The sequence below is a fragment of the Antrostomus carolinensis genome, unplaced genomic scaffold, assembly GCF_000700745.2.
Source record: "Antrostomus carolinensis isolate BGI_N321 unplaced genomic scaffold, ASM70074v2 scaffold15195, whole genome shotgun sequence".
Lineage (NCBI taxonomy): Eukaryota > Metazoa > Chordata > Aves > Caprimulgiformes > Caprimulgidae > Antrostomus > Antrostomus carolinensis.
In genome coordinates this window covers 58,373-85,931 of record NW_010318560.1, presented here as the reverse complement: position 1 = coordinate 85,931, position 27,559 = coordinate 58,373, and the positions used below count along the sequence as shown (strand labels likewise).

General features: G+C 42.8%; 1 protein-coding gene across 1 annotated transcript in view; it reads right to left on the bottom strand.

Moving 5' to 3' along the window:
• Positions 1-4,381: 4,381 nt before the first annotated feature.
• The window catches only part of RCOR1 (REST corepressor 1), a gene marked incomplete at its 5' end in the record, with an annotated part of 39,523 nt that continues 16,345 nt past the window's right edge, over positions 4,382-27,559 (bottom strand). Inside the window, 9 exons of the mRNA XM_010168949.1 lie at positions 4,382-4,947; positions 7,769-7,998; positions 8,546-8,603; positions 9,325-9,402; positions 10,393-10,587; positions 15,554-15,632; positions 19,145-19,263; positions 21,865-22,026; positions 26,045-26,097. Coding sequence (XP_010167251.1) covers positions 4,906-4,947; positions 7,769-7,998; positions 8,546-8,603; positions 9,325-9,402; positions 10,393-10,587; positions 15,554-15,632; positions 19,145-19,263; positions 21,865-22,026; positions 26,045-26,097 — 1,016 coding nt within the window. The remainder of the gene's footprint in view (positions 4,948-7,768; positions 7,999-8,545; positions 8,604-9,324; positions 9,403-10,392; positions 10,588-15,553; positions 15,633-19,144; positions 19,264-21,864; positions 22,027-26,044; positions 26,098-27,559) is intronic.

The following is a 27,559-nucleotide window of genomic DNA, read 5'->3' as shown; positions in this document are numbered from 1 at the left end:
TTCTTCAGGTCTTCATTACAATAGTGATGACTGTCGGCTAGTCTCCATCTGTACCCTATGAGCTACACTCTGGCTCCATCCCCTCAAGACCAGCCAGCATCCCAGTCCCACCACTTCCCAAACCTGAGAGCTGTCTGACAGCAGAGCTGCCCACTGGCTGAAGGCGGCACCCACGCCAGCGGGGCTGCGGAGAGCACGGCTGCACAGCCAGGGAAGGAATACGCTGCGTTATCAAAACAGGAGCAGCGGTCTCTCCAGGGCCCTGGCATGAAGTGCAGCAGCAGCTCCAGCTGCCAGCACTGTGGCACGGGCTGCTCAAGTTTCCCAAGCGATGGGGACTCTGCCCACAGAGCCCAGCAGCAGTTATCCTGCGCTCCAACAACACCTACGCACAGCCAGCAAGGGGCAAGCCCTGGTTGGTTCTCCTGACCGAAGTCTGAAAGGTAGGGCATCAATTACGTATCAGAACCACATTTTACATCAACAACATTTTACTACATATTTTATTACATCAATGGCTTGAAAAAATTTTATTTTATGTCAGCAAACATTGGAAATCATAGAAAAATGAATTATGTAGAATTTCACAAAGGAATTTACCCCACTATAATTCCTCATACAGTAAAATAATTCCAAAACCAAATGTTACTTTTCAGTGGCTAAGCAATTTTATAATGCTATGAACATTCATCACAGTAAGTGTGCTGAATAATAGAAAACAGGCAAAAAAGACATTTAAAATATTACTTACAACAGCGTTATTACAACATACTTTCTTTAAAATCCCAACGAGTATTTTATCACTTCAAAAGCTATACAGCATTTCCATTATATTTGCAAACTTAACCTTATACATCTTTTAAAATCTTGAAAAAACTTCTTTTAAGCAATCTATAAGCAGTTAACAAAATTGATAAAATCTACATAATGGAATACTATACACTCCAGTATAAATTTTATTTTAGGAGAATATGAATGTAAACACTCAGTATTATACAACATGCATAGACTATACTGACCTTCCATCTTCTGAACTGTAACTTTCACTGCAATTGTGCTTTACTATCAACAGGAAAAGCTGCATTAATCCAGGGAGTGGCAGAGAAGTATTTGCTTTAGGGGCATTGCACAAGATGACTAGATTTTGACTTGCTGAAGACAAGCTGGAGCTAATAAAAATAATTCTTCTTTTTTTTTTTTGTAAAGAGTAACTGTCAGGCCACTCATCATTGAATGGGCTATGCACAATTTTATACAGATTTGAAAAAAAACGCATTAGCAGAAAAATCTCCTACGATATTTTTGCGCTTCATTGACTTGGAGATTTATGTTCACAAATCCAGTGATCAAGTTAGTGTAATGCACTGTTTGGCTCATATTTGGTGTGCAAGAATACCAACAGCATATTAGCTATTTAGAGAATAAAAACTGAAATTTAAAGTGACAATGAGCATATTTTAATACATGTTTCAGATGTATTTGTACAGGAAAGAAAAATGTTTTGTCAGGACATTGCTTTAAGAGAATAAGAGTTTCACTCTTACATTAACTATTAAAAAAGTGTTCTACTGGTTATTTATGGGGTCTTCCTGGTTGCAAACTTGTAAAAATATATTAAGAATTCGGTATCCCCATTGGTATCAAATATATCAAGACACAACCATTGTGGTTGCACTACCAGTTATGGCTACTATGGTCTTAAGCATCTGATTGTACTTTGTTGCTAAATTGTTAAGCACAACTGAGGCATGTATTTTTTTTCCCTTGGTTATAAGATTATATTACAAAAATTGATCACTGTTTCAAACCAGTTAAACACGAATATTCAAGTAACAAGGTTGTTTTAATGGATAAGCGAAAAAAGAAGTTATCTAGCACTTTACACAACTACATAAAAATTAAATAGAACAAATGAAATTTGTTTATGCATATGCAATACACTTTTATATCTTTAAGATTTCTAAAACTAAAACTTAAACTATCATTTTCTTTAACGATACCATATTTTGCACAATAACTTATACTTAGGAGAAATAATTTCCCATTTTCCACAAAATATATATAATTATGACATTCACATTGATAGTTTAAGAAACAAAATTTAAGTGAATATTCTATCTTACGCAGTTATCTTTGTGGACCCTTCTAATCAGAATGCAACCAGTTGATGTAACTAATGCTTGACCCATTTAAAAAAGAAACAGAGGGTCTTCACCTAAATAAGACCAAACCATTGAAACTTTCAAAAGCTAAAATGATTTTATCGCATTTAAAAAGATAGTTAAAGAGAATGTAAAAAACTAAACGTTTAAAATACAGTGCTATTATATTGTATGTATCAACTACAATAAGATAGCAGTCAACTGAAAAGTAATTAAACAACTTTTTTCTTCCTAGTATAATGAATTTTACATGTTTTTCCCCCCTACCCCTTGGGGATGAAGCCAAAACACAACTTTTCTGATCATAAGACGGACAGATTTGAGGGCAAAAACCAATGAAAAGTTGTCACAGGTAAGTTAACTCACCAGCAGAAGCCTCTCCTGGTGAGTTTCACCAGCTGGGATGGAAGCTCACACAACCCTCGCACGCTGGCGAGGACCTGTCTCTGTGCATTGGTACCAGCAGGAGGTTTAATACTAGAGTGTTTCTAATGAGCAGCACTGCTTTACACCAGACCTGTCAGCTGAATTCACAGTGCTATTTGCCCCTCTTTAATCCTAATTCACACTGGCTAGCAACTAGTGTCCTTTCCTACAAGAGACTCCCAACTTCAACTGGCACAGGACTGAAGGAACATCTGCAGGACCACCATCTGAGCTGCCAGTTCACATCAGCAGCTGTAGAGACACTGACACAAACTTAGGATTACAGGTTTCCAATACAGAGGATAGGGAATAGCTCCCTTCCATCCTCCCATCACCTCAAAGGATCTCTCTGGAGCTACCAGAATGAAACTGCTCAGGAACAGCTGCAAAGCAGCTGAAACAGGCTCTGTTTGGGCTCCAACTCCAGCTGACCTTAAGAAATGCCTGTCTGTTCCTTCACCTGTGTGTTGCTCAATTTCTGATGCTGAATTATTTGCCTCACACGAGGCTCAAGGAGGAGACCACCTCAGACGTACACGAGGCTACCTCCTCTGCCTTTCCCTGGGTTGTGTCTACACTGCAGGAGGTGCAGGCACAGCTGGCTCAGTTAACCAGCTGGCATTAGTCTACCTCAACTAGTTAGCCTAGCTTGTCTAGGTAAAGAGAACAGAGCCATCACAGCACACAACACGGCACAGCCCAGCAGCTCAAACATCAGCACCAAGTTTGGGGCTAGACTCCAAGCTGCAGCACCTCAGCTGCAGACCAGGATATGGACTAGCTCGTTTCAGGTTGTGTTAAAAGGCTGGTGCCGTACATTGCTGTGTCTCTCAGTAGAGGAGGAGAGGCAAAGAAGGTCCTTTTCTCCACCTGCAAAGACACCTGGTGGTTTCTTCCAACATCATTAAATTAACCATTTTTAAATGCTTTATGACTAGTGTTATTTTGCAGCTTTCCACTGGACAAGAAGTAATACTGCTGCTTCTAGCTCCTCTGAACACTGTCTGCTCAGCAGTCAGCAACTACCTAGTTCAAGGTGCAAAGTCCTCATACAGGACTTTCAAGAACAGCTCCAGTTCAGGCCAGCTAGATAGGCCACAGCACAGGTCATCTGAGCAGAGGGCTAGCGATTTGAAAGCTGCATGCACCAAGTATTTGGAAAAGCACCTCTTAATTTTAAATTGCATATTTTGGTTCAGAACATGAAAGCGATGTGTGCTTCAGAAGGGTTAAAATGGCCAATGAAATTAACCCAGTTCTTCTCCATTAAACTTCCAGGAGACCAAGAACTGCCTGAAGGTTGAATTTTGTGCTCCAACCCTTGTCCAGACTTCCAGTGGGAGAAGTAGTTTGATGTCTTTGGCAAACAGCGCTCTGAAGAGGAATGAGACACTGGGACAGAAAGTGACCTATGGTAGCCAAATGTAAAAAGGCACATATTCCAAAAGGAGAGGCACCAGAGAAAGTTGTTTTGACTTAATCCCACAGAGGATCAGGAAAAAGAAAGTTGTGTAGCACTCATTTAACAGGTTACAATGCGAATGCTGAACACCAGGGGTTAAATAGCATATCAAACAGTTTCAGGTTACGTATTCCCTTTTGCACTAAATAAAAGCCATTAAAATATACAGGAATAAAATGCTTGATTAGGGAGCTTTCTATGAAGCAAGAACACACAAATACAGTGGAAAGAATTGCACAAACCAGAAGTGTAATGAGTTACATTTACAACCTTGGACTGACCAAACCTTAGAAATAACATTTCCTATCACTTTGCATTATTCAAGATTGCTTGTTAACATGCCCTGTCATTTCAGAACAAACCTGACACCACTGGCATGTGCACACACCTCTCCTTTATAGAAAGCTCGCTAATAATAGTGTCATCGTAAGAATACACAGGAAGCGGAGACCACAAGGCCATGCAGCAATACGTACTTATACCCTATGGACCAAGTATTTTAAGAACTCCTAATGTGTAGAGTTACTGTGGGGCTGCTAAGGAGCTCCTTGTTTTGCAGGTTGGTCAAAATTTACAGACAGGTGTTACTGGTTCTAGAAGTCCCCATGCTTAAGCAGGACGTTGATGAAATGGAGAGCTGAGCTACCTGGGTGCTTTCGAAAGAAAGTGGAGGCAGTATGGAGGAATAAGGGGAGATTAAGGCAGATGTAGCACAGGACTGGAAGCGTTTGCCTTTTTTTGGTAATAGCTGCTTGTCCACAGATATGATGCAGATGGCTGTCTGAGGTTTGCTAATACCTGATATCCTGGATAACACAGTAGTCAACACAAATTGTTCTAGGCTACAGCACCTTCTCACGAAGCAGATGCGTATCTGACATCAAGAACAGAAGTAGCCTGGAGGGAAGGGGGAGGGGGGAGAAAAAGGAGATGTTTAGTTTAAAAATGAATACACATAGGCTTTCTTGCATCTCCAAACTTCACCCCAGATCCATGGTCCCAAAAGTGACGAGATGGACAGCTGTGGCACACGGGAGGAATCACAGCAGCTTCCCCTATTCTGAGCCACACCAGGATTTGTTGGGAATGTAAACATACAAGAATTAAGACTGGAGTTGAGGCTGCTTTATAATCATCAGTCTTACTCCCTCCCCTCCCTTTAAAAAAAACAAACCCCCCATCCCCCCCCCCCCGCCAAAAAAACCCCAAACCAAACAAACAAAAAACAAAGAAGAAGGAACTGTGGCCACTTGCTATGAAAACACACTGAAGGGGAAAGCCCAGAGAAGTCAGAAGGTTGACAAAGCTTTTATTAGGCTGGTGGGCCAGGCAGACAAGGCATACCAGAGAAGAAAGCACCCAAGGGGCTTCAGTGTCAGGCCAGCAAAGTCTTCTCCTGGCTACTGCTGACTGAGTTCACCTGACTTGTGAAGTTGTGGATGCCCCCTCCCTGGAAGTGTTTAAGGCCGGGCTGGATGAGGCTTTGAGCAACCTGGTCTAGTGGAAGGTGTCCCTGCTGATGGCAGGGGGGTTGGAACTGGATCTTTAAGGTCCCTTCCAATCCAAACCATTCTATGATTCTATGACTTGACCAGCCGCCTTTGCAAGCGCTCTCGAGAGCAGGCACCAGCCACATGGTACTGTGTGGCTCAGGAGGGACCAGAAACGCCCCCATATAGACCCATATAGATCACTTACGTGATGATTCAAATGACATTTCACTCTGCCCCCAGAACTGCTCAGACAGGCACTCAGCACTGTGTTTATGTTATCTCTGAAGGCAGGAGCACCACATTTATAGCCAACCCGAGAGGCAATATGTGCTCACAGATGTCCATTAGATGTCCACTGTGCAATATCCTTGTGTCCCTTCCTTGTGCATTTTTATAAAGAGATGCAGGCTTCATAGTTAAAATCCCCTCCATGCTGCCAGCACCTTCCTGCTCCCAGCCGTGACACATCAGTTCCTACTGTCCAGAACAGGCTTCATCAAGAACCACAAACCACATGGTGCTACTGTAAGGCACACACAGTGTGTCACGGCTGGCAGCTGGCTGGCAGCTCGCTGCCACTTTGCCTGGCTCCTGGCTGTGTCAGCCTGGCGCTGGCAGGCTCTGCTCTCATCCCTTACTGTACTGCAGGGCACAGCGAACCTCCTGACTCTCACAACAGCTGCCCTTTCTCTAGGCTTTGCAACTCTTCCCACCAGCCTATTCTTTTGGTCCCTTTTCCACCACTCAGCACTTGCTCAGCTCCAGTCTAGGCACTTTCCATCATCAGTTTGGGGATCACAACTGCTGCTCTACCAGTCATTTCACCAGACCTTGCCATCATGCCTCCACTCTCCCTCCTCCTACTCTAGAACTTGTCTGGGATCCTCACTGCTCCAGCGTTCACACACTTGGCCACATCAGCACACTCCAGTTCCTGCAGCAATCATTTTCTTCCCATCTCAAGTGAGACTCCACTTTTTTGACTATAACTTTCATGAGCAAAGGTGTATTTGAAGACAGGAAAAATCTCAGAGGTCTCAGAGAAGAAGAGCTCTGCACTGCCAACAGATGCAACTCTACTGGTCATAGAAAAAGGCAGTGACACGAGCCACATGCCTTTCAAATGGGTGCCTACGTACTAGTACCATTGATTCTCTGCTTGTTCCATTCTTCCAGAATGGAGAAGCAATTTCACTCACATCTTTCTGACAAGGCAAGTTTTTTGAGTTTGGTTTTGTTCATCTGTCATACCTTTGAACCTAGTCCCCAAACATAAACATCTTTAATTAACACATTATTAGGATTTGTGAAGCAATGACATTCTGCTCTCTGAATGCCTGCACAGCAACGTACAAGTGAGCTGACCATAATCAGGCCAACAAAATTATACAGTACACTGAGAAGTCTTTAGACCACGCGAGACCAAAATTCGCCTTACACTGTTGACTGTGCTTGCATTTAGAAGACTGGGCTTTTGTGCCAAGCTGCCTTATAAAATTAGGCCAGAGGGAGCCCTAGATCAAGACATTTTTAACATGCAAACCTCTAGCAGGGTTTTCTTTTGCAAGACTCTGTTAATATTACGTTTCTGTAACTAACTTTCACATTTAAACCCTCTACAGTCTCTAAGTTAACCTTAAACACACATTGTCTTTGGAGAAGTGATAACTCTGTGGAACTCCATCAAGGAGAGGCCGTTTCTAGAATTTCTGTTTTCCCAGAAACTGCTGTAAATCAAGGAAACTTTGCCTCTAGGTAATTCCAGGGTGAACAGTTTCACACACTTGCCTTGTTTATATCTTTCTTCCCTTCCCCCAAGTGAAACCACTCCATCACCAAAAATGAAAGAGCAAGCTTTGCTTCAGAAGACTGTACAGTCCTACAAAGCCAAACCTAGGACAGCTCGGAGAACCAAGTGCATGGAAAACATCCAAATGAGATAAAGATGCATGGGGTTTCAGCAGCAAGAGCCATTAAAATGTCTGTGTGCTGATGAGATACAGATACTGCCAGGGGGCTGCAAATAACTGTTCTCTTTCCACTTTCATGTATGTCTGGAACTCCCAATTCCCAAAATGAGTACTGGAATCTGCACATCCAGAGGAAGGGAAATATGCTCAGATTGACGATTGTCAAAAATGGCTCTTGCAAAGAGTTTATGTATACACATCTATCTAAACTGAGCTCAGACTGGGAATTTTATTTGACTTTTAAAATGGATTTACCTCATCTTCCTCTTCAGACATTTTAGTGGAATTATCAGGGGATTTTACAGGCTTCTGGCTACTGGTTCCATTTGTCTCCTCTTTGCCGTGCTCTGCCTCCCACTCTTGTAGAACTTCATCTATGTTGAAACGTCGTCGATAATTTACAAAAAAGTTTTTCACTTGCACTACAGATTTGTTTCCAATCACATCAGAGATTGCTTGAAAGTCTCGGCCGTATTTCCTGATTGCTAAAAGCAACAAAAAGAAAAACCAAAAGCAATGTGTTATTTCCACAAAGACCACAACTCAGGCTCAAGTCACAGCTTAAGGATCCAAAGTTGAACTTCTATCAAGGTTTCAAGTCTTTTTCAGATTAATCCAGAAAAAAAAAAAAGTCTAAATTGGGCAGGAGACAGTTAAGACTAGCTCTGGAGAAGAAAACAAAGTGGAGGTGTAGTAAAGACAGGCAGAGTCAAATCTAGAAGACCCGTGTAAATCTGCCTGTACTACTTGAGAAGGTATGCAGGCAAAGAGCATAGCAGTGACTCCAGTAGAGTTTCACTTCCTGAAAGCCTGGACAAGCAGAGATTATTTGCAAACATTCATAAGGTGCAACTTAAACTGCCTAGGGAGAGGAAGGGGGGGATATAGTTTCCTTGTTCAATTCTGTTCTTTAGGCATTTGTACACAGCAATATCAAAATCCTTCATTAGCCACTGAAGGAAAACACAGCTCTGGAATGCAGCAGTTCTGATTATCACCTCCTGAAGTTCAAATAGACTTGTAGTGCCATACCTTGCACAGCAAGAAGCTGCTCATCTGTGGTCCAACGTGCATTAAATTTTTGAACGACCTAGACACACACAAAAAAAATAGGTACTTAATTTACATAAGCAACAACTTTCACTTGTATCTGAGCTCATAAAACCCTCACAAAACCACAAGGAATTAACTGCTAGTCAAACTATAGCATTCTTTTTAATAGCAACAGTGTTTCCAACATGAAGAACTGCATGTGGCACCCATTCAGTTAACTGAGACATAAACAGTACCTGTAAGTCATGGTAATACAAAAAGATAGGGAACGGTCTAAGCAGATAACCAAGGGCCACACTCTTCCAAAGCACCTACTTGATTTTTATCACAGACACCCTCTGTAATCTTATCAAAATTATTTTCAGCATGAGGTGCCAGAGTTGGAAGGAAAACAGCAAAAGCACCAAGTGCCAAGAGAAAGATGTACCATTAACATCCTCTCCTACATTTCTCAGTATTCAGAGCGAAGCAACTGCCTCTCACGAGGGCATATAGATACAACAGTGAAAAACCATGGTATAACTGGGATACCTGTACTTCTGTTAGAAACCTTGTTCACACGTTAAATACTGCTCTTACTTTCTTCTCATCCACCATTTCCATTACACAACAATAGTGAATATGGTAATAGTCTTGATTCACACTGACAACTAATAAGACATTGGTCCCAGTTTACTGGCAACATAAATAGCCCTGGTATGTAAACATTAGATTAGTATTTATCTCCACAGTGAACAAGGATCAGAAAACGATCCTACCTCTGGAAGTCTATATGGTTCTACACCGCCTTCAAGTTTTTCTTTGAGTGCGCTGTTTGTCTGTTTGATATTCTGAATCTGAAAATAAAGTTTCATCCCTTTAACATGGATTTAAAAAAAAAAAAAAAAAGTCTTTGGACAAGCCTTCTTCCAGCACCCCCAGCAGGAGCCCCACAAGCTCAGCATTCCAGTTTTCCTCAGAACCTCCCGTTTCCAAAAAGAAAGTTTGTTATATTAGAATAAAGAAATTCAGGAGCAGCTGGCACATCAGAAGATCAAATTTAATTTATTCTATCCTACCTGCAAGTTATTTGGAGCAAGAACTGTCCCAACTTCCAGGTCTGTATAAAGCCCAGCATAAGAAGAAAGGCCCTGTTCACAGCAAGTAATGAATCAAAGACTACTAGAGAGCTCTGCTTCTCCCAGAGTGCCAAGAAAAAGGCTTCAGGCCAAAATACCAATTCTATTAAGCTTAATAAAGAGCCTGAGCCAAATCTCTGCTTTAGAAACCGTGAAAATGTTCAGATCTAGGAAACAAACTCATGTAGTAAACCTGTCCTTACTAACAGATATTTGAAAAACATCTGTTTAAAAGGTAGATCCATCAGAAAAGCAAAACCTACACAGGTTTGTATGATGCCTAAAAAAGAATAAAACAAACATATCTATCTGCCTGCTCCAAAAGTACTGTAGGAAGAAGCAAAGGAAACCATGTGCTGCAGATGGAAATCAGATACTGCTGAAACCAAGGTCTTCTGAGGGAAGTTCATAGTTAAAACAGAAGAAACTTTGAACTGCATGAAACACTAAGCATCAACAAATGTTCCAAAACGTCCAGCGCTATGGACTTTTCTTTGTTTCCCTTTAGGAATGATGTGTTAGTTCTATGGGCAAGCCTACTTAAGAGATGTAAAACACGGGGCTGCATCAGGTTATAGCACAAGGCTAGCAGCTTGTCAGGTAAGCAACATAATGATGTCCATCATCACTGTCAAGCTACAACTTTGCAGACTGAGACAGGCACTACCACCAAAACCAGCAGTGATTCTTGAACTATCCCATTCATACCTGTCGTTTGATTGAGACTAATTCCATGTCCAGTTGTCTGAGTACAGTGGTAGCAGCTGTTGCGTTGGCGGAAACAGCCTCCACATCTTCTTGGGAAAGGAACATTCCTTTGGGAGGTTTCCTCTTCGCTCTGTTCTTGGCCTGCGTACTGTGCTTCTCCTTCTTCACCTGAGGAATGGTTTCAGCAGGTGGCACCTGGCAAATAGCAGTCAGCAAACCAGATGATCTTTAACAGTCCTTTGCAATTCAAACCATACTGTGATTCTACGACTTTTAGCCATTGTCAAAGGTTGGAGAATGAAAAAGGCAGCTTGCAGACAGGAAGATATTTTTTGCTTTAAGTGGCATGTCATACAAACACTGTCTTATACAAATCTCCTGCTAGGCAGCTTTCAGTGTTTATAGAGATACCAGTTGTCTTCTCTGCCCATTCTCATTTTGGGAGACAAATGCCCAACTTTCCAGCAGTTAAATATTCCGGTTATTTTCAAACATTCCAAAAACCTCTCCACTTGCTTTTATCACCAGACTTGAACATGTCAGTTTAACTGAACACCAAAAGGAAACAAAGTGGAATTAGGGGACAGGGGAAGAACACAGCTAGAAGAGTTTACAGAGATTTGTTTTTTTCAACATGTCAGACAGGAGAAGGAATAAACCAAATGTATTTAAAGGCTAAGGATAAAGGAGCGAGGTGACTACAATGTATTTCTTAGATCATTATGCAGTTTCTTGGAATCCAAGTTTTCTTGCATAGCACTGATATATCAAGTGTTCCACTAAACTGATGCAGTTTTTGTCCAAAAGTAAAATTTAATAGTTTTTTGGAAAAAGGATTATTTGACACACCACTAGTTATTTTTATGCCTTCTGTCTCAAGCAACTAATTAGGTGCGCACCTCTAACAGGCAGATTAGCTAGGACACTACACTACAGATCCTTCAAGAGCACATCTGATTCTCTAATACCAAAACAATTTCTTCCAGAAGTTCTTTTCAACAAGTAACTCACGCCCAAGATTTATTACCCTGAGGCTGGAGCCTGGCCAAGAACACTGAACAGAAGAAGGGTGGCAGGGAAACAAAAAGCAGAGAGGGGAGGCCACACATCTGAAACTCTCTACTTGATCACTGCCAGCTTTAAGCACATTGGCTTCATTTAGAGCTATTGTTTCCCTCCTAATTTGCACCTACATGTAGTTTCGACACAGTAACATCTGCTCATTAGTGAGCATTAAAATGCTCACATTCAAACAGGCACAAGGCTGAGCAAAGCCCCACATGAGCATGAGGCTCGGCCTCCCAAAGACTGGAGGACTCCAGCACAGCTGCCAGCAGATAAAAGCTTGCACCCTCTTCATGGGCTCAACAGCCAGAGCCACAGAGGAGCAGTAACGTGCACAATTGCCTGTTCTCAACTTTTTTCTTCCCTCCTTTAGTGCAAAGGATTCCATGACAGACAATGCCTAAGGCAAGCCCAGGAGCAAGAGATAACTATTGCTGTTGCAAGATGGATGCCCTGCTTCTTTTCGCAGAAGGGAGTGGGGAGCAGGAGAAACCAGGCTGGTTTAGCTATGAACGAGTGCGGTAAGCTCTGCACTCCGCTTCAGAAGCGAGCACTTTGATAACTGAGCCAGGTAAATTATTCAACATAGATAGACATTTCAGATTTATTCATATTTCATCTACCTAGCTAATTCCACAGGATCATGCAGTAATGTCTCACAGGTTCAGGCTGTAGGTTGACCAACACGCAAAGCCTGCAGTGCAAATATCCCAGAAGCCTCAACATTAAGGAAAAATGAAAGCAGTTTCAAATGATTGTTTTGCACAGTTCAAAGAGTGTGAAGTTCCTGTGTTGTGGACAAGAAGCCAGAGCTCCAGCAGAACATTTTTTGACAGCTCCAAATACCTCTAGGCCCCAGTGATATTGCGCAGGCTCTGAAGATTTGAATGTCTACCCTATCTTGGAAACTCTTGCTATCCTGCCCACACACATCTCTCTCTAGAATTGAATAAATTCATGAAAAGCAGACAATTAAAATACAGGGAATTAGCAGTGTTTCCCAGTTTATTTAGATATTGCCACTGCTATCCAACACACTTCAATCTTACAAATCCCTTAAAAAAAACAAGGTTCCCTTCCTCAGATTTCACTGCATAAAAAGAAGTGACCAAGCTGCCTCAAATCATGTAAAAGCAGAAGATGAAATGGGAGGCATTTCCAGGAACAGGGAAGATGTGGAAAAAGCAACTCTAGTTCATGACTTCAGTATAATGGAGTCTCTATCTTAGGAAACCTGAACAGTTGCACTAACACTGAAAGTACTGAAAAAAAAAAAAAAAGGGGGGGGGGGGAAATTTCCCCTCCAATGATCCCCAAAAGAGGAAACATGAGATTTCAGATACTCTGCAAAATCACACTATTACTCGGCAAGTCATACAGTAAGCGACGTGTCTCAGAGCTGGAAAAACCATCTCTGCAGGGCTGGGACAGGGAGGTTCTTTACGGTAAGAGTCTTGGGCTAGTGGCACATCACCACCCCTGCACATCTGACCACATCATTAAAAGAAACACAGTGATCAAGAAAGAACATCTCCTCCTCCTGGATACCTGATCTCTCTCAAGGCATTTTCAATCAGCCCCAGGCTCAGGTACTCCAAAATCAAATCAAATTAACTCTGAACAAGGTATACAGGTTGTCAGCTTCATTTTACCCACCAGTACAATCCCTGTCCCCAGAAGAGCTCCCAGAAGGCTACCTGCCATTACATACACAGCCCGACTGCACATGCTCCATGAGTTCTGGTGATCTCTTTCAGATGGTTTAGAGTGTCATGGCTTGTATCAGCGTGACAGGGAGGGCAGAGAGCCTCTTCCCATACAAGACTTCAAAAATGTCTTGATGGTAGCTATCAGTCACCTGATCTGGTTTGGCCTTATAACAGAGGCAGCCAAGTTGGCGAAGAACTACCTTTCCCTCTGTCACATCCTACCTCTGAGGTGAGAGGAGAGCGACTAAAGTTCCATAAATCCCCTTGGGCTAAATTAAGGCGAAATGACACCAAATGATCAGTTAAACACTTTATTTTTAATAAAAAAACCCCCTAAGCTTAGAAAATGCAAAACATTGGCACTGTAGGTTCTTATTGGAACAAAATCTAAAAGGAGGGAAAAGAAGAGGAGGGAATCTAAAAGGATGGAAAAGAAGACAGGAAAGATAAGGAAAGATATCACCACCCTGGGAACCCATGATGGTCCCCAGACAGTCTTCTGGTGGTGGGTGTGCACGCAGCAGGACTGGCTGATCTCCGTTGTGGGGCGTGCACGTGGCTCCCTCGGTTTGAGCCTTTATCCAGTTCAGCCCCCACCTCCAGCAAGGGCTGATGTGACTCTTGGCCAACTGCACAGGCACCACTGAGGGGGTGGTCTCAGAGGGTCTTTTCGTAGGGGGTCTTCGTGGTTGTTGAGCCCCTTCCTCCAATGAACTCTGTATGACTTTTGGCCATAGATGGTGTTGTTTTGCAGAACACAGAACTGCGCGTCCTCCAACACGCCTTCTGCATCCCACTAATTGCTACAATATTTGAGACATGCATTAACTCTTTCAGTCTCTCCCACTCTCTTCTGCTGCAAGTTCAGAGTATGTCAGCATTGGTAGGGAAGGAAGTAGTAATAAAGGAGATTGAAAGGAGCTCTCTTACAGATGCAAGCTTTGAAAGAGTTTATGGAGAAATCTAAACTTTAAAATGTATTAAAATAATGGGAAATGAGACTATAGTATTAATTATTTACAAGACACACTGGAGAGCTGAAGTATGCAGCTGCAACTTAGCCAAGTGACAATCCTTCCAGTCTGGGTGCTGTCAAGGCTTTTGAGATCTCAGCTTCTTGCAAGGGTGAATATGAGTGACTTCACATCCACTCTGCTCCTAAGAAGAGATCAGGGATGCTGGTTTCTTCACTGGAAGCAACAGGTAGGCTTTTCTGGAAAGCCTAGAGTACGCTCTGGCATGGGTGAATAGCAGAGTAGAATGCTCTGATTTTTCAGTTATTTCCATTCAAAATAATGTATTAGATGCATTAATCTCACTGACAGTGAGTGACAAAACAGCTACTCTACAACTTCGTTTTTGCCTGTGTGCAACCATGTTTTTAAATATTTCTAGTGTTTCTTTCCTACATACACCCTTTTAAAAAAATAACTTAAAAAACTTAAAGAGAATGACTGTGGTAAAGAAATCAGGCTATGAGAAATCAGGAAAGGGAACTACTTTAAGGAGAAAAGGCCTTCCTTTAAGGAGTAAACGTCTTCCTGTAGCACTCACTCACGCATACAGCCCACACTGCAGCCGAATGGCAAGGCTTTTTTATGTTGTAACAGATAACCAGCAGGTTATACACAGGAAAGTCCAGTATGCATTTTCCTGGTAAGCAGCACAGGCCAGGTTTTCAAAACTTATATTGATGTGTCTATTTTCATCCAGAACTCTATGTCCATTTAAAATGAAGTATTTGAAATAAGGTGCAAGTACATTTTAAGTAGACAAAATATTCTGCGCATTACAGCAGGTTAAGGCCTCTCTGCCAGACAAAATGAACTGGACACACAAAAGCTTTCTCCTTTACTGTTCACCACTGTAATTGCAGTCCTGGTGCCACCAAAATTCTCAGAACTATTGCTAAGGATTTCAGTACACCAGGAATTTACCTTAAGAGTCTACTGTAGACTACAGTTTTGCATTTTCCAAACACACTGTTGCCAGTCTACCTAGAACAGATTAAAGGACATGTTTCCCCTCCACCAAGCCACCTTACTGGGAACATAAGTGCTCCTATGCCATCTCCATGCAGTTAGGTTGATTTAAACCATCACTGAAGGGGGATCAAGCTAAGACAGCCAAGAATCAAAGAGACCAGAAACATTCACGTCGTACATTATCATGGGACGGTAAAGTCTTAAAATTTCCACAGTTCCATCCATAACTCATTTTTCTATACTTGTCTTTATCTAAGAATAACTCTGAAGACAATTCTTCTTTTCTTGTATGACAACTATACAAAGCACAAATAAAGAAAATTAGATACTGTCAACTTCTCCATGAAGTAGCTAGTAAGTAAACAAAACACTTTCATTTCTACAGTAGTAAGAAAAGAATACCTCCTTTTTGCTCTCCTTGTTTTGTTCAACTTCAATATCCATAGCATTATTTCCATTTGCTTCCTCCATTTCATCCTCACTGGAAGACAAAAGCAAACAGTACTGTATTAGTTTGTGAGACTCTCTTTTTCCATAAATAACATGCTAAAAGAAATGCATGGATGCAATAGCAAGTCCAACAGCTTTCCTTAGTTTTATTCCCAGGTTGTTTTTTTAGGGAGTTTGGGTGGGTTTTTAAATTTTTGGTTTTTTGTATCAAGTCAAGAAATTCTGAACTGTAAAGATACTAGGGACCATGTCTTGTAAAGGAAGACTTCTCAGTAGTGTACTGAGGCTAAATAAGTCTGCTCAAATGAATGCAAGGTACATGAAATTGATTACACAAGTTATCTTCTAAAGAACATGGGACACTGAGCATTTTAACTTTGGGCAAACCAAGACAGAAACAAACACTTAGAATTACAGCAAGTATCTAAAACATGGTTTTCATACAACTCCTTAACATTTAGGAAAATAGACATGCACAAGATGAACTCCCTCAAGCACAAGCATTTGGGGTTGTTTTGGGGGTTTTTTAAATTTTTTTTTCAGTGACAGCCTCACATTTCATTCTCCCCTGGAAAAGAAAAAGAGGTTATCAGTTACAGAATAATAGGCACGAAAGTGGGGCCATATAGAAAGTGACCTTGCAACACCTGGCCAGTTTGGCTTCATTTGAATTTTAATCAGACATTAAATCAAATATATTTTCACCATTTAGAATTTTTGTACTGTACACAACTAAAGTTAATTGCACCATTTGGGATGATGCCCAGAAATGGAAGAAATAAGCTGACCTAATCAAAGCTTCCTTTTTATTTTTGTTTCAAAAAAATAAACCTATTTTGTCATGTCAAACTTTATATCCCGGGACGAGGAACTTCAGCTGCAGGTATGTGACAGCACCGGTGCACGGCTGTGTGGAGAAAGCCCAGCAGAAGCTGTTACGCTGCTGGGGTGCTGAAGCCAGCTGGGGTGCGTTCACACAGGTGGGGGACAGCAGGCACCGCGGGTGCCAGTGAGCACTCACGGCTGTCCCCCTGCTGCAGCGATGTCCTGTGCAGACACAGCCTCCTGAGGAACGTACTGCCAAGTGGCTTGAGCTGGCATCCATCTCCACAAAAGCAGTCACTCGTACAAGCCGCTCCTGCTCTCCCAAGGCACCTGGCTCACCAGCTGATTCACAACATACTTAGTTTGTGTAATCATGATTCCAGGGAATAAACTGACAAGCTCCCCCTCCCAGAGCTGCATGCAGAGAGCCCCTCACATACAACTAAGAACAGTTACTGAAAACCTGGTCCCAAATGCACTGGGAGCTATTTTAGTGAAAATCTGAGCAGTTGGGGATTTTCCCTGCTTAGTCACAGAAGAGAGATAGCAGTATTCGAGTGAGATACCTCAGACCGCCTCTTCTCTTAACCCCATCTCCAAAAGAGCTCCCTTATGTTCTTACCTAAATTCAGATTTCAGCCCTTCTGCAAAGGCCAAACCCCACGGGGTTTGCTGTGCTCGGAGTTTTCTCTTCTATTCCAGCAAGTTCCCTAGACATGAGCTAGATCAAAACCCACCTAGTCATTTCTGCAGTTTTAGACTACTAAAACTATTGATCACTACTAACTCAAGAACACTAAGTTTTGCCAACACCCTCAAAATCCAGGCACCCCAAACTCATCCAGCTCCGTTTCCATACCCCACACGGCTGCACTGACAAATCCTTAGGGACTGTAGGGGTTCGACTATTTCACATGAGGGGGAAGAAGGGAAATCAAGCACCAAGCTGATGGCTGGTTGCTTAGCTTGCTGCAGATTTAAACCAAATTACAAATACCCAATCCAGCTGCCTTCCTCAAAGGTTACAAAATTACAGTACATGGCAGCCCATACATTTCTTTCCCAAATACCAGATGGTCTGAGGTGCTGCTTTTCCCAGCAAACAGGCATAGGTACCAGGCAGGTGGATTTCCAAATTGCAGTAATTTCATTTACAAGCACAGAACAAAAATAGAGAGGTACTATTAAAAGATCCTAAGCTACATAGTACAAGACAAACACATACTCCTTGTAAGAGATTTCTCCCCACATTATAAATTAGTAGGAAATTCAAATAAATAAATAAATTAAAGCTGGATGGGGAGGGGGAAAAAAAAAAAATCAAGACAGCCTTTGCAGAGAAGGGAAAACAGAATGGAAAAGAGACTCAGGTCAGAGAAAGCCAACCAAATATGAGACAAGATGGCCAGTAGTGTTCGCCCTGGCCCTGCCTATTAAGCAAGTATTGTTGACCTAATGGAGAGATGGGAGAGGTTGAGTAAGTCATTCCTGTAGTACATCTCAATCCTGGAAACATACTACTTCCCCTTTCCCAAACAGGGCTCACTCATATGCACTGGAGCCAGCAAACAGCTCCCCAGAAAGTGCTAGAGCAGCAACTCCTTTGAGGGAAAAGCTTTTGAGAATGATGCCCAATTACATTAGGAGTCTTCCAAGGCCAGGCACACCTCAAGTTTGGTCTGCAAAGACATTAACTGCATTTTAGAGCAGGTTGAGAAGGCACCTGCATCAAGCAGACAGAGTTGCTGCTGTTCAGGTTATTCTTCCCCAAACACACCTGAAACCACCGCATTTCTGAGGCTCTGTCACCTCCAGAACTAGACAAAGTCACCGAGTGGCAGTTCTAACTGTACAGGTACTTCCAGCAACACACACAAGGCCGCTGGCTGACATACCTTCAAGTGCCTGCACACATATCCAGGAGGGTGAACTTGCAGACAAAGCCGTATAAGCAGGAGTCAGGCTCATCTTCTTAAGCTCAGTGGTTACTGACCTCCAAAACATCATGACCCTCACCCAAATCCCAATGCACCCAGTGCTCCTTGGGACATCTCCACCAGAACACTCATCTTAAGTTCCCCTGTGCTACCCCCTTCTCAGTCACTCAAAAACACAGCCTTAACCTTACCTTTCTCAGGGAACAGAGCTTGGTCTGACAGCCTTAGACTGGTAATGGTTTTCTATGCAAAAGGCAGGGGAAGGGTCTGTGTGTGCATACGCATGGGCTGAGGCGTGCTACCCTGGAGCCTCTTCCCCATCAGGTGCATGTTCTACTGAGCATCACATGGAGGAAATAAAGGCAGATTTCTTGCTCTTTCATTACTTCCTTTTACTGTCCTGCTTATCAGCTTTTCTGGCTCTGCTGACAACAGTGCCAATCAGCTTGTAAACAGTTTTAATTTCATTTTCTCCACCCCCCAAGCAGTATCAGAGAAAAAGCTTCTAGAGTGATGAGACTGTGACCACTGCACTAGAGGGCAATCAGGAATTGCAGTGTTGAAAAAAGGGAGCACACTTAATTGCCAACAGATTCCTCTTGGCTTTAAGCAAAGCAAAACATGCACAGCAAGGAAGAGGGGTAGGGAAAGAAGGTGTGGTACCAGGAAACATTTTTGGGAAAATCCTACATCTAGTTTCTTACAACCTAACAGGAATCTCTGAGATAGTCTAAAGAAATCAGTGTGCGTCAATACACAGCCTTTCTGCTTGCAAACCTACCTTTCCTCACGTTCCCTTTTTTGTTTACGAGCATGACGGTCCATCACGCTAGTTTTAGTCCTTGTCTTCTTCCAGGAGTAGTAAAATTTCACCAGGCTGGCTATTGATTTGTCAGGAAGCTGTAAATTAAACATGTATCCTTTTATATGTTTATATGTAAAGTATCCCCAGGAGTTCACATACAATCAGTCTGTTTTGTCAAGGAACATCTGATCTCTCTAAGTTGGATTCTCTCAAAGGCTCAGGAAAGGCAGTTCTGCAGCCTTTCCAAAAATGATCTGTGGGGGGGAGTGTTTCAGGTTAGTGCCTACTATTTAGGACATCAAAATCTCTAAAGAGCATCTCAGCAAGCCTCCACTCACCAGCCAAGGTAGCTGGTTCCCTTCAGAATAGAGGAACATAGCAAGAGCAAATCCAAAATGGGGCCCTGAAACCGAGATAACCGTTTTAACAGCCAACACAGGCATGTGTATGCAACTGCAGGAACTGCTGAATTGCAGGCTACATCCCAAGCACATCTTTGATGTTTGGTTGAAAAGGCTTATTCACACCATTCACATGATGAAGTCCATTCAAAGGTTTCAACAAAAGATGTTTTCAAAAGGTGAAACATTACCGCGTGGTGAACTCAGGATATAGGAAAATATGAGTCTTTTTTGTCCTCTTACACTAATGTAATTGCCCTGTAGCTATGAATGAAAAGTCTGCCTCCAAAAAGCATAAAACTACATTAAGACTAATTCTCTACCTCCAAGGTACTCTGCATAGATGTTCTTGCACAGGACTTCTACAAAGTAAAAGCCTAGCCTTTCTTGCTGAATAAAACATTTTGGGTAAGTGTCTGATTCAGCTTGGAGGGCAGGATGGGTGGGGAGGAAAAAAACTGTGAGCAAGAGCCAGATCTCTCTCATTCAGATACTGCAGTTTAAGTCTTCACTTGAGATGAGCCCAGTTGTCAGATTGCAGGTTGGCTTTAGGTCCTAATAATGGATCACATCAGAACTACCACCCTGGCCCACAGCTGCACAAAGGCATAAATCCATCTGTGCTGGCAAAGCACAGGTGCTGTGTCGAAGCTCTGTTGCCAATAGCCATGCAGCAGACTGGTACACTGGAATTAAAGAGTTCTACAGAACAAACTCAGGGACAAGGCTGTTCATGACAAACATCCACTTGGCTACAAACACATGCCAAGAGCGCCAAAATATCAGAACTAGCTCCGGTAAATAACGTAACTCACTTTTCGTCCTCTGCCTTTGATAATTTTTCCCTTCAGTTCCAAGCTGCACTGGTGTTAATGGGGCAGCATATGCAAACTAACAACTGACATGCTCCTGAGCCACCGATTCCTGTCCCCTGCTAAACACAAAGCTTCATGCCATTTAATTCCTTTCATGCAGGATGGCTTTTCTGGGAGCAACAGTAAAAAGATATTATTACCTAGGGAACAGTGCATGAGCTTGGCATCCCCGTGTTGGAATGCACTGCACTCAGGGACAGTCTCATGCTTCTGCCCATAAACCAAATTGAGAATTTCTTGCTTTGGCGTTTAACCAAGCAACAGGACAGGCTGTGTGTTCTCTTTTTCCCCCAGGACATTCCCCTCCCTTTTTTGCTCCCATATATAAGAACAGGGTAACAAAGAAGAAAACAGCTTCACCGTTCAGGAGTCCACAACTCTCCAGACTGTCTATATCAGCTATCCACAGTATGTGCAAGCCCCATCATCTGACCCAAGTGAGTGGGAGACCCTAGGACTCCAAAAAGATTTGGAAATGAATGCCAGTGAAGGAGCATTCAAGGAGGACATGTGGAGATTGAGCCTCTTCCTGTCACCCTTTTAATAAAGGACCTGGCAGTTTTCCTTCATACTGGGGAGGCAAGTCACCTTTCGCTTTTCAACAGGATCAGCAACACAGACCTTCACATGTGCTTTAAAAAGGCTGAACAGACTGCAACAGCCTAGGCTCACTTCAAAGGGTCGCAACCAACGTAACTGTGTCCTGCTGGAACACTCGAGAGGCACTTTACTGAAGGAGAGCAAAGAACAAAGTCTGGTTCCCACCCAGGTGATGAACCACTTGAAGAAACTCTCGAGATGTAATTAATAAAAAAAAATTTTCAAAAGAAAATTGCACACACCCCAGCAGTTCCTTTTCAGGCAGAAACCTACCCTTGAAGTTTTCAATCACAGTTTAAAAAAATATCACTACCAACTGAAAGCAAAAGACTGAATGCTTGCAATGATGTATAAACCTCCACCACAGCATCCACTGACAGTCCCAAATCACATTAAGCACAGACTTCATAGTCAAATAAAATTAATTCCTAAAAAGCAGGCTGTAAGAAAGGAAATCAGCTTTGCACAGAGATGATCTTTACTCTGTGCGTGGGTGAGCACGTGTGTACAGACCATGCCTGAACTCCAGCTGAGACATAAACACCACTATAGCACGCAGGGGACTGAAAACTGTAATTGCCAACCAAAAAAATTGCACAGTCAAAGTTTATCCTGAACCAGTAAAGCACTTCAGGAAAACACTTCTACAGAGACTCTGGAAACAATGTTGTTTCTTTCTATTCATAATAATATTTTTTGTCTAACATCCCCTTTGGCCTGTTCTCTCCCAAGAGCATTAGACAGGAGTTCAGTGCAATCAGCACTGAAGACGACGGTCCAACCGTCTGTTCCGCTTTTCTACTCCTGTGACACCACTTACCATCTGCTGGATCCTGTGAAAGGTTTTCCCATGGAAACTGAAGGCCTGTTCAAACAAGACCTTGTCTTCCACTGTCCACTCATCTGGGAACGGAGTAAAGTTTGGCAGATCTGCCAAAGACTTCTCAATGTTGTGCTTGTGCCAAAACAGCATCCCAAGGGCCTAGAAATAACAAGGACACCAAAGGGACAATTGTAATCACAAGAAACGTTATCACATGCTTGCAAAGGGAGAGCTACAGCATTTTTCTCAGGCAACACGTTAGACCTAATTTGAGTTCTCAGCTACATCAGACACTTTTCTGTGTGCAAGAAACCTGGAATCTGATCCCTGCCTTGCTAGGCTGTGAAGACCAACTTGAACTTTATCCAAACTGTTTAGCCAGATAGTAATGTAATAAGAGAGTAGCAATAGAAAGGGAGAGAAGAAGATTGAAGAAATTATTCCAGCTTTACTGATCATGGTATACACAAGAAAGCAAAGACTTGGGAAGGCTACCTAAAGAACAGGCTGGACTAAAGGAAGCTTCTTGCCAGAGCCAAACTCCCTTCATTTCCTGTGCAACTAAGAGGATGGTTTAACTGACTGTGGGTTTTTATGGTTGTTTAGAAGGCTCTTTCTGAGGAGGAAGAGGGAAAAAGGAGGAGAGGATGAGGGAGGAACTGGAAGAAGGAAAGTCAGAGAGCATGCATAACCTTGACTTGCTGCTAAGATGTCCCCAGCCCAAAGGAAGACCAAATCTCACTCATTTGAGGGGCTGCCCATTTGTTCTGGAGAGACACCTTGTTTCACTGTTGCAGTCTCTGGTTCTCAGTTCCAAAGTCAAAGTGCATGGGCTGCCCTTCACCACCTGCAAAACATCCTCATCCCACCACCTCCGGGATGCTCACTCGCAGCCACCCCTCTCCCAGGGGTTCACAGCCCCTGTGCGTTATGACACACCACGACATCTGGCATGCCAGCAACCACCACAAGTCATTTTGGGAAGGTCTGACTCTGCAGAGCTAGAAACCAGCCTTTCGCAACGGCTGTAAAGTGAAAACAATCTTTAACATGCTGAGTAAAACATCAGAGTAACCTGCTTGTCATATGCAAACTCAGCTTGGGTTTCGCAGCCAAGTTTCACCCTGGCTGCTCAGAGCTACAAAATCCCTCCAAATCTGGGGTTTCCCCATTATGCTTTGCTATGCAAAAAGCAGTTCCTTTATGGGATCTTGCTCCCCTGAGATTCTGCAGAGTTTGTGTATACATATTAGTGTTATCCAAGACCTTGTCCTGACCCTACTGGCCTCTCAGTGCTGCCCAGGCACCCTCTCCTCCCTTTTGCCACCACGCAGAACATTAAGTAGTCTTGGTTGCAGCACAGTCACTTGAGATGTCACAGGAGTCACACAGACACTTATCTCCATCCACTTTGGCAAGTATAGGGTCAAATAAACTATTCTGCAGTCACAAAGGATTGAGTTTTCTGTCCCGTCATTCCTTTCAGCTTCAGATATAAGCTGTGAGAAAGCAAGGGAAAAACAAGGAGAGAGACATTTTGGGAGGGCAAGGCAGTGTTAAACACCACTGAGGTGCTAGCAAGGGCTGAGGGGACAGCTGCTCGCACAAGGCAAGAGGTAAACAAAAAGGTTTTCCTTATAGGCTTGTTTATCAGGAGAGCAGTATTCCTCCTCCACTCCATCCTGCCCTAAGACAGCTCTGCACTTGTATGCAGGTGAGTACACAGTTCTTCCAGCCTCCTCTGTCCCAGGGCATCTGACACAGGTTGCCACGAGAGCACAGCTCATGGTCAGACTTGCCGTGGTACTCCCAAAAGCCTGTGACTGCCATGGCTCAGGACAACCACCTACCACAGTTTGCCAACATCAGATGAAGCAGGCTTGCCCCTGCCAGAGCTCACTCGCCTGCTGGAGCCTGGCCTTTGCCTGCCCTCGAGCTGGTGAGGCTGCAGGGACTCCCACCAGCACAGCCCCAATCCTCCAGCCACCATCTGACAGCAGCAGAGCCAACAACGGAGCGCTCTGACACGGGCAAGGGGAGAGAAAGGACAGACACAGGGTAGCTGTGTGTGGCGCAGATGCAGCCAGCTGGATGGGGAAGCCACTGGGCAGGAGTGCTGCCCTGCCAGACAGCTCGCCGCTCCCTTCAACAAACTGGCACGTCTTAGTCTGCAAAGGCAGGTTTTGGACAGGGGGCAGAGATGGAAGAGTGGGAATCTCTGTGTGATGACTTGTCAGCCAAGCCACCTGCACAGAGAGACCAGCTGTTGGGGGGATGCACACGTGGGAAAGGGCTGCCTTGGCCAGCAAAGCCCAGAGACAGTGGCCAAATGCTAAAGCGAGCTCTGACTGGCTTCCAGGGAGCCTGTATCAGCTTGTCCACAGGTACCCAGCCAAAATCAACTCTGATGATACCTGCTGAAGAGAGAGCGTCCCTTGGTGACACAACAAATCATTCTGATTGGAAAGCCTTGACACTTGTCCCTATAATACAAAATAAGTACATGCCTTCCAGAGTTATATAAGATAGATACTCTCCAATTATTTCTTGGAAGTGCCTAGTGTAGGTGTCTAGGAAATCAGAAAGGACCGGGAAACATACTTAACTCCAGAGTATTATGCGAGAGTGCTAGGGAAGGAATAAGAAAATTTTTAGAAGGAGGGACGTTTTTACAAGTTGCTCAGTCACTTTACATTCTGATGTGGCAAGTCCCATAACTTCTACTTCTGTACACAGAAAAGGGGAGAAAAATGGGGATAAAGACTTCAAGGAATCAGTGAGAAGTCTGTATTTCCAATGTTAAAATGAATGCAAATCTGTTACCCAAATATAAGTCTGTCAAAGCACAAGAATTCAGTGTTTTTTTAAAAAATATCAAGCTTCGTTTTGATCAGTCTTCTGGATCAGTCTATATTCTCCAAACAATACTTCTCCACTAAAATGATGAAACCCATTTTTATTACCCTGAGACCATCTCTTTTGGCAAATATTACCCACCACATCCAATACTAGGATTACCCACCTCAACTGAAGTAAGCTACCATCCTTATTTTCATTTAAGTTTGCATCCTTTTCGTGCCTTTGTGTTCTTTTTATTGCTGTTTTCTGCTCTTAGCAACTATAAACATCAAGTCTGATCATTCCTGGTTTTGCTGGAAATTTTGCTGGCTGTCTCAACTTCAATGTTCTTGTTCCCCAAGAAGTCTTTTTGAGCACGAGTATCAACCACTGAAAGTCTGACTCAAAGATGACAGCCGAGTCATTTAAATAGAAACCCTTGCCCATCCAAATCATTGGTTTTTATGCTTATGGCCCTTGCCTGAACAATTTCATAAACTTTCAAGTTTTCATAGAATCCCTTTGTAGAGACAGTATGTAATTTGCCAGTAAGTCATGAGATTCCCCACCTTCCCTTTCCGGGCAAGTATTAGTGCATAAGGAAACTCCAGAGATTCAGAAAAGCTTCCCAAGCACAGGTCTACTCATCTCCCCAGATGAGTGTTGAAATCGATGTTAGTTAACACAGGAAAGATTAGGACACAACCCTGGACCACGTGGAGCACAGGAGAGCTCTGCTGCTCGGACCAGGGTTTCCATCCCTAGGTTAAAGGGCTGGCTAACCTCAGTGACAGCTGGTGAAGTTGCCCACTGCTACTGCACTGACATCTGAGGTGCTCATCTATGAAATGCAAAATTATTTGCAGCATAGTTTTAAGGTAAATAACTGTGGATACTGGTTTGCCTCATAATAGCATATGATAGTTCAATAGCTCATTAGTAACTGCCAGGACATCCATGAAGCAGAGATGGAACAGTCAACTGGAAACTGCAATGCAATCAGGCAGCTGTCCAAAGACAAGCTAATCTTCTTAACATTGTTTAGGGGTTCTGAAAGTGTAGACACCATAGGAAGCATAATACTCATGGCCAAACTTCACTAGAAATTGCAATGGTTTTGTATTTCTTCTTTTGACTCTTGATGTAAAACTAGGGGTGAACTCCATGTCCCCAAAGTACAGGTTACCATTAGGAACAGTTAGTTTTGAGAGAAGTAGGAGAGGAGAAAGCACAGACAGTACAGAAGGGAAGAAGCAGTTCTAGGCAGTCACTTTAAGTCATGTTTTAATACCTGCTGAAAAATATTTTAAAATAAAGTAAGTATTCAAAGGGTTGTTACCTGCTCCATATTGTATCCATGCTTCTCTTTAGCAATGGCAATATATTCATCCACTGAAAAACAAAGAGAAGGCATAAGAGCATTTCACATAATGATCTCATCTCCTCTTCCCTTCCCCTTTCCAGTAGAAAACCCAGTCCTGCAGCTCTGACTTCAGCCATGGTCACTGCATCCTCCAGAGAGAACTCCCATGAATAGCTGCTGTTTCCAACAATACCAGAAAGGAAGGAAACAAAAGAAAACCAACAGTCACCAGACAAACTGCTACATATTTTCTTTAACAAGCCTAAATGATGCATGATATCCAATCCAGTTCCAGTACTTATGAAACACAGCACGTAATACTTCAGAACTTGTCCACCAAAACTACAGACATGACTGTCTCAGCAACTTTTTGTTGGGTTTTTTGGTTGTTTGGTTGTTTTTTTGTTTTGTTTTAAAATCCCCCAAAGCAGTTGTTTTCTTACGAACAAAAATCCCCAGACACAATCCATACATTCCAATGCTGCCAGACTCCTAGTGTTGCACAACCACTGCAGATATCTTGGCAATTTTTTCAGTCTTTATGCCTCAGCAATTTCCACCTTGGACCAAACTCCACCTTTATGTATTATTAGGCCCCCACAAGCTCTTAACCTTTACAATGTGAAAATGCCTCGAGGACTTATATTTTGTCTAGATGGGACTAAAAGCCACATGTCTATCAGTATATGTGACTGAGCTTACGTTATATCCAACAGCACCCATTTGAGAGGGCTGATCAAAGTCAGTAGCAGTGCTGGTGGTCTGTGTGTGCCCTTGTGCTTGGTCATTAGTAAACACACTGTAATGACAATAACACCCTTGAAAAAAAATACAAGCTAACAGGTTAGACTTCTGCTTCGCCTAATGGAGTGGAAGGTGCTGGAAGAACTGGTTGTCTGTGGGATTCCTACATGCTAGTACCCTAAAAGACATAAAACTGGTACACATAGCCAGAATTCTCATTCTTCTACAAATTTTAGACCTCAAGACAAGTCACTTAGCAATGAATTCATCAGGAGAGCACCAGCCTCTTATTTTGAGCTTATCAGTAGAAAGAAATTAAATCTAAGTGCTTAGAAAAGACATCCCATCTTATTAGACAGTAAGACATGAGATCAATGCTAGCCCTTCATTTGGAAAGGAGAGGCATTAGTTAATTTTCACAAAAAGTTGTTGCAGAAAAAGGGCTTTGTTAAGTGCCATGGAAAAGTCCATGAGAATACTAATACAGCCACATGTTGCGACAGAAGAGCATGCAGTCAAACAGGCGCAGTTCCACATTAGCAAGGACACTCCATGAGGTTCTTGTTCTTCCAAGCTCTCACCTGCACACAATAAGGACTCCCAAGGGGCTGACAAACATGTTTGTTGGACCATGTTCTAGAGACATTCAGTTAAAGTTTTATTAACCCTTTGGAGAAAGGCTTAACCACAGCCATTCATTTGCAGCCCTGCAGCACAAACATCTGCTTCTCCAAGTCAACAAGTTGT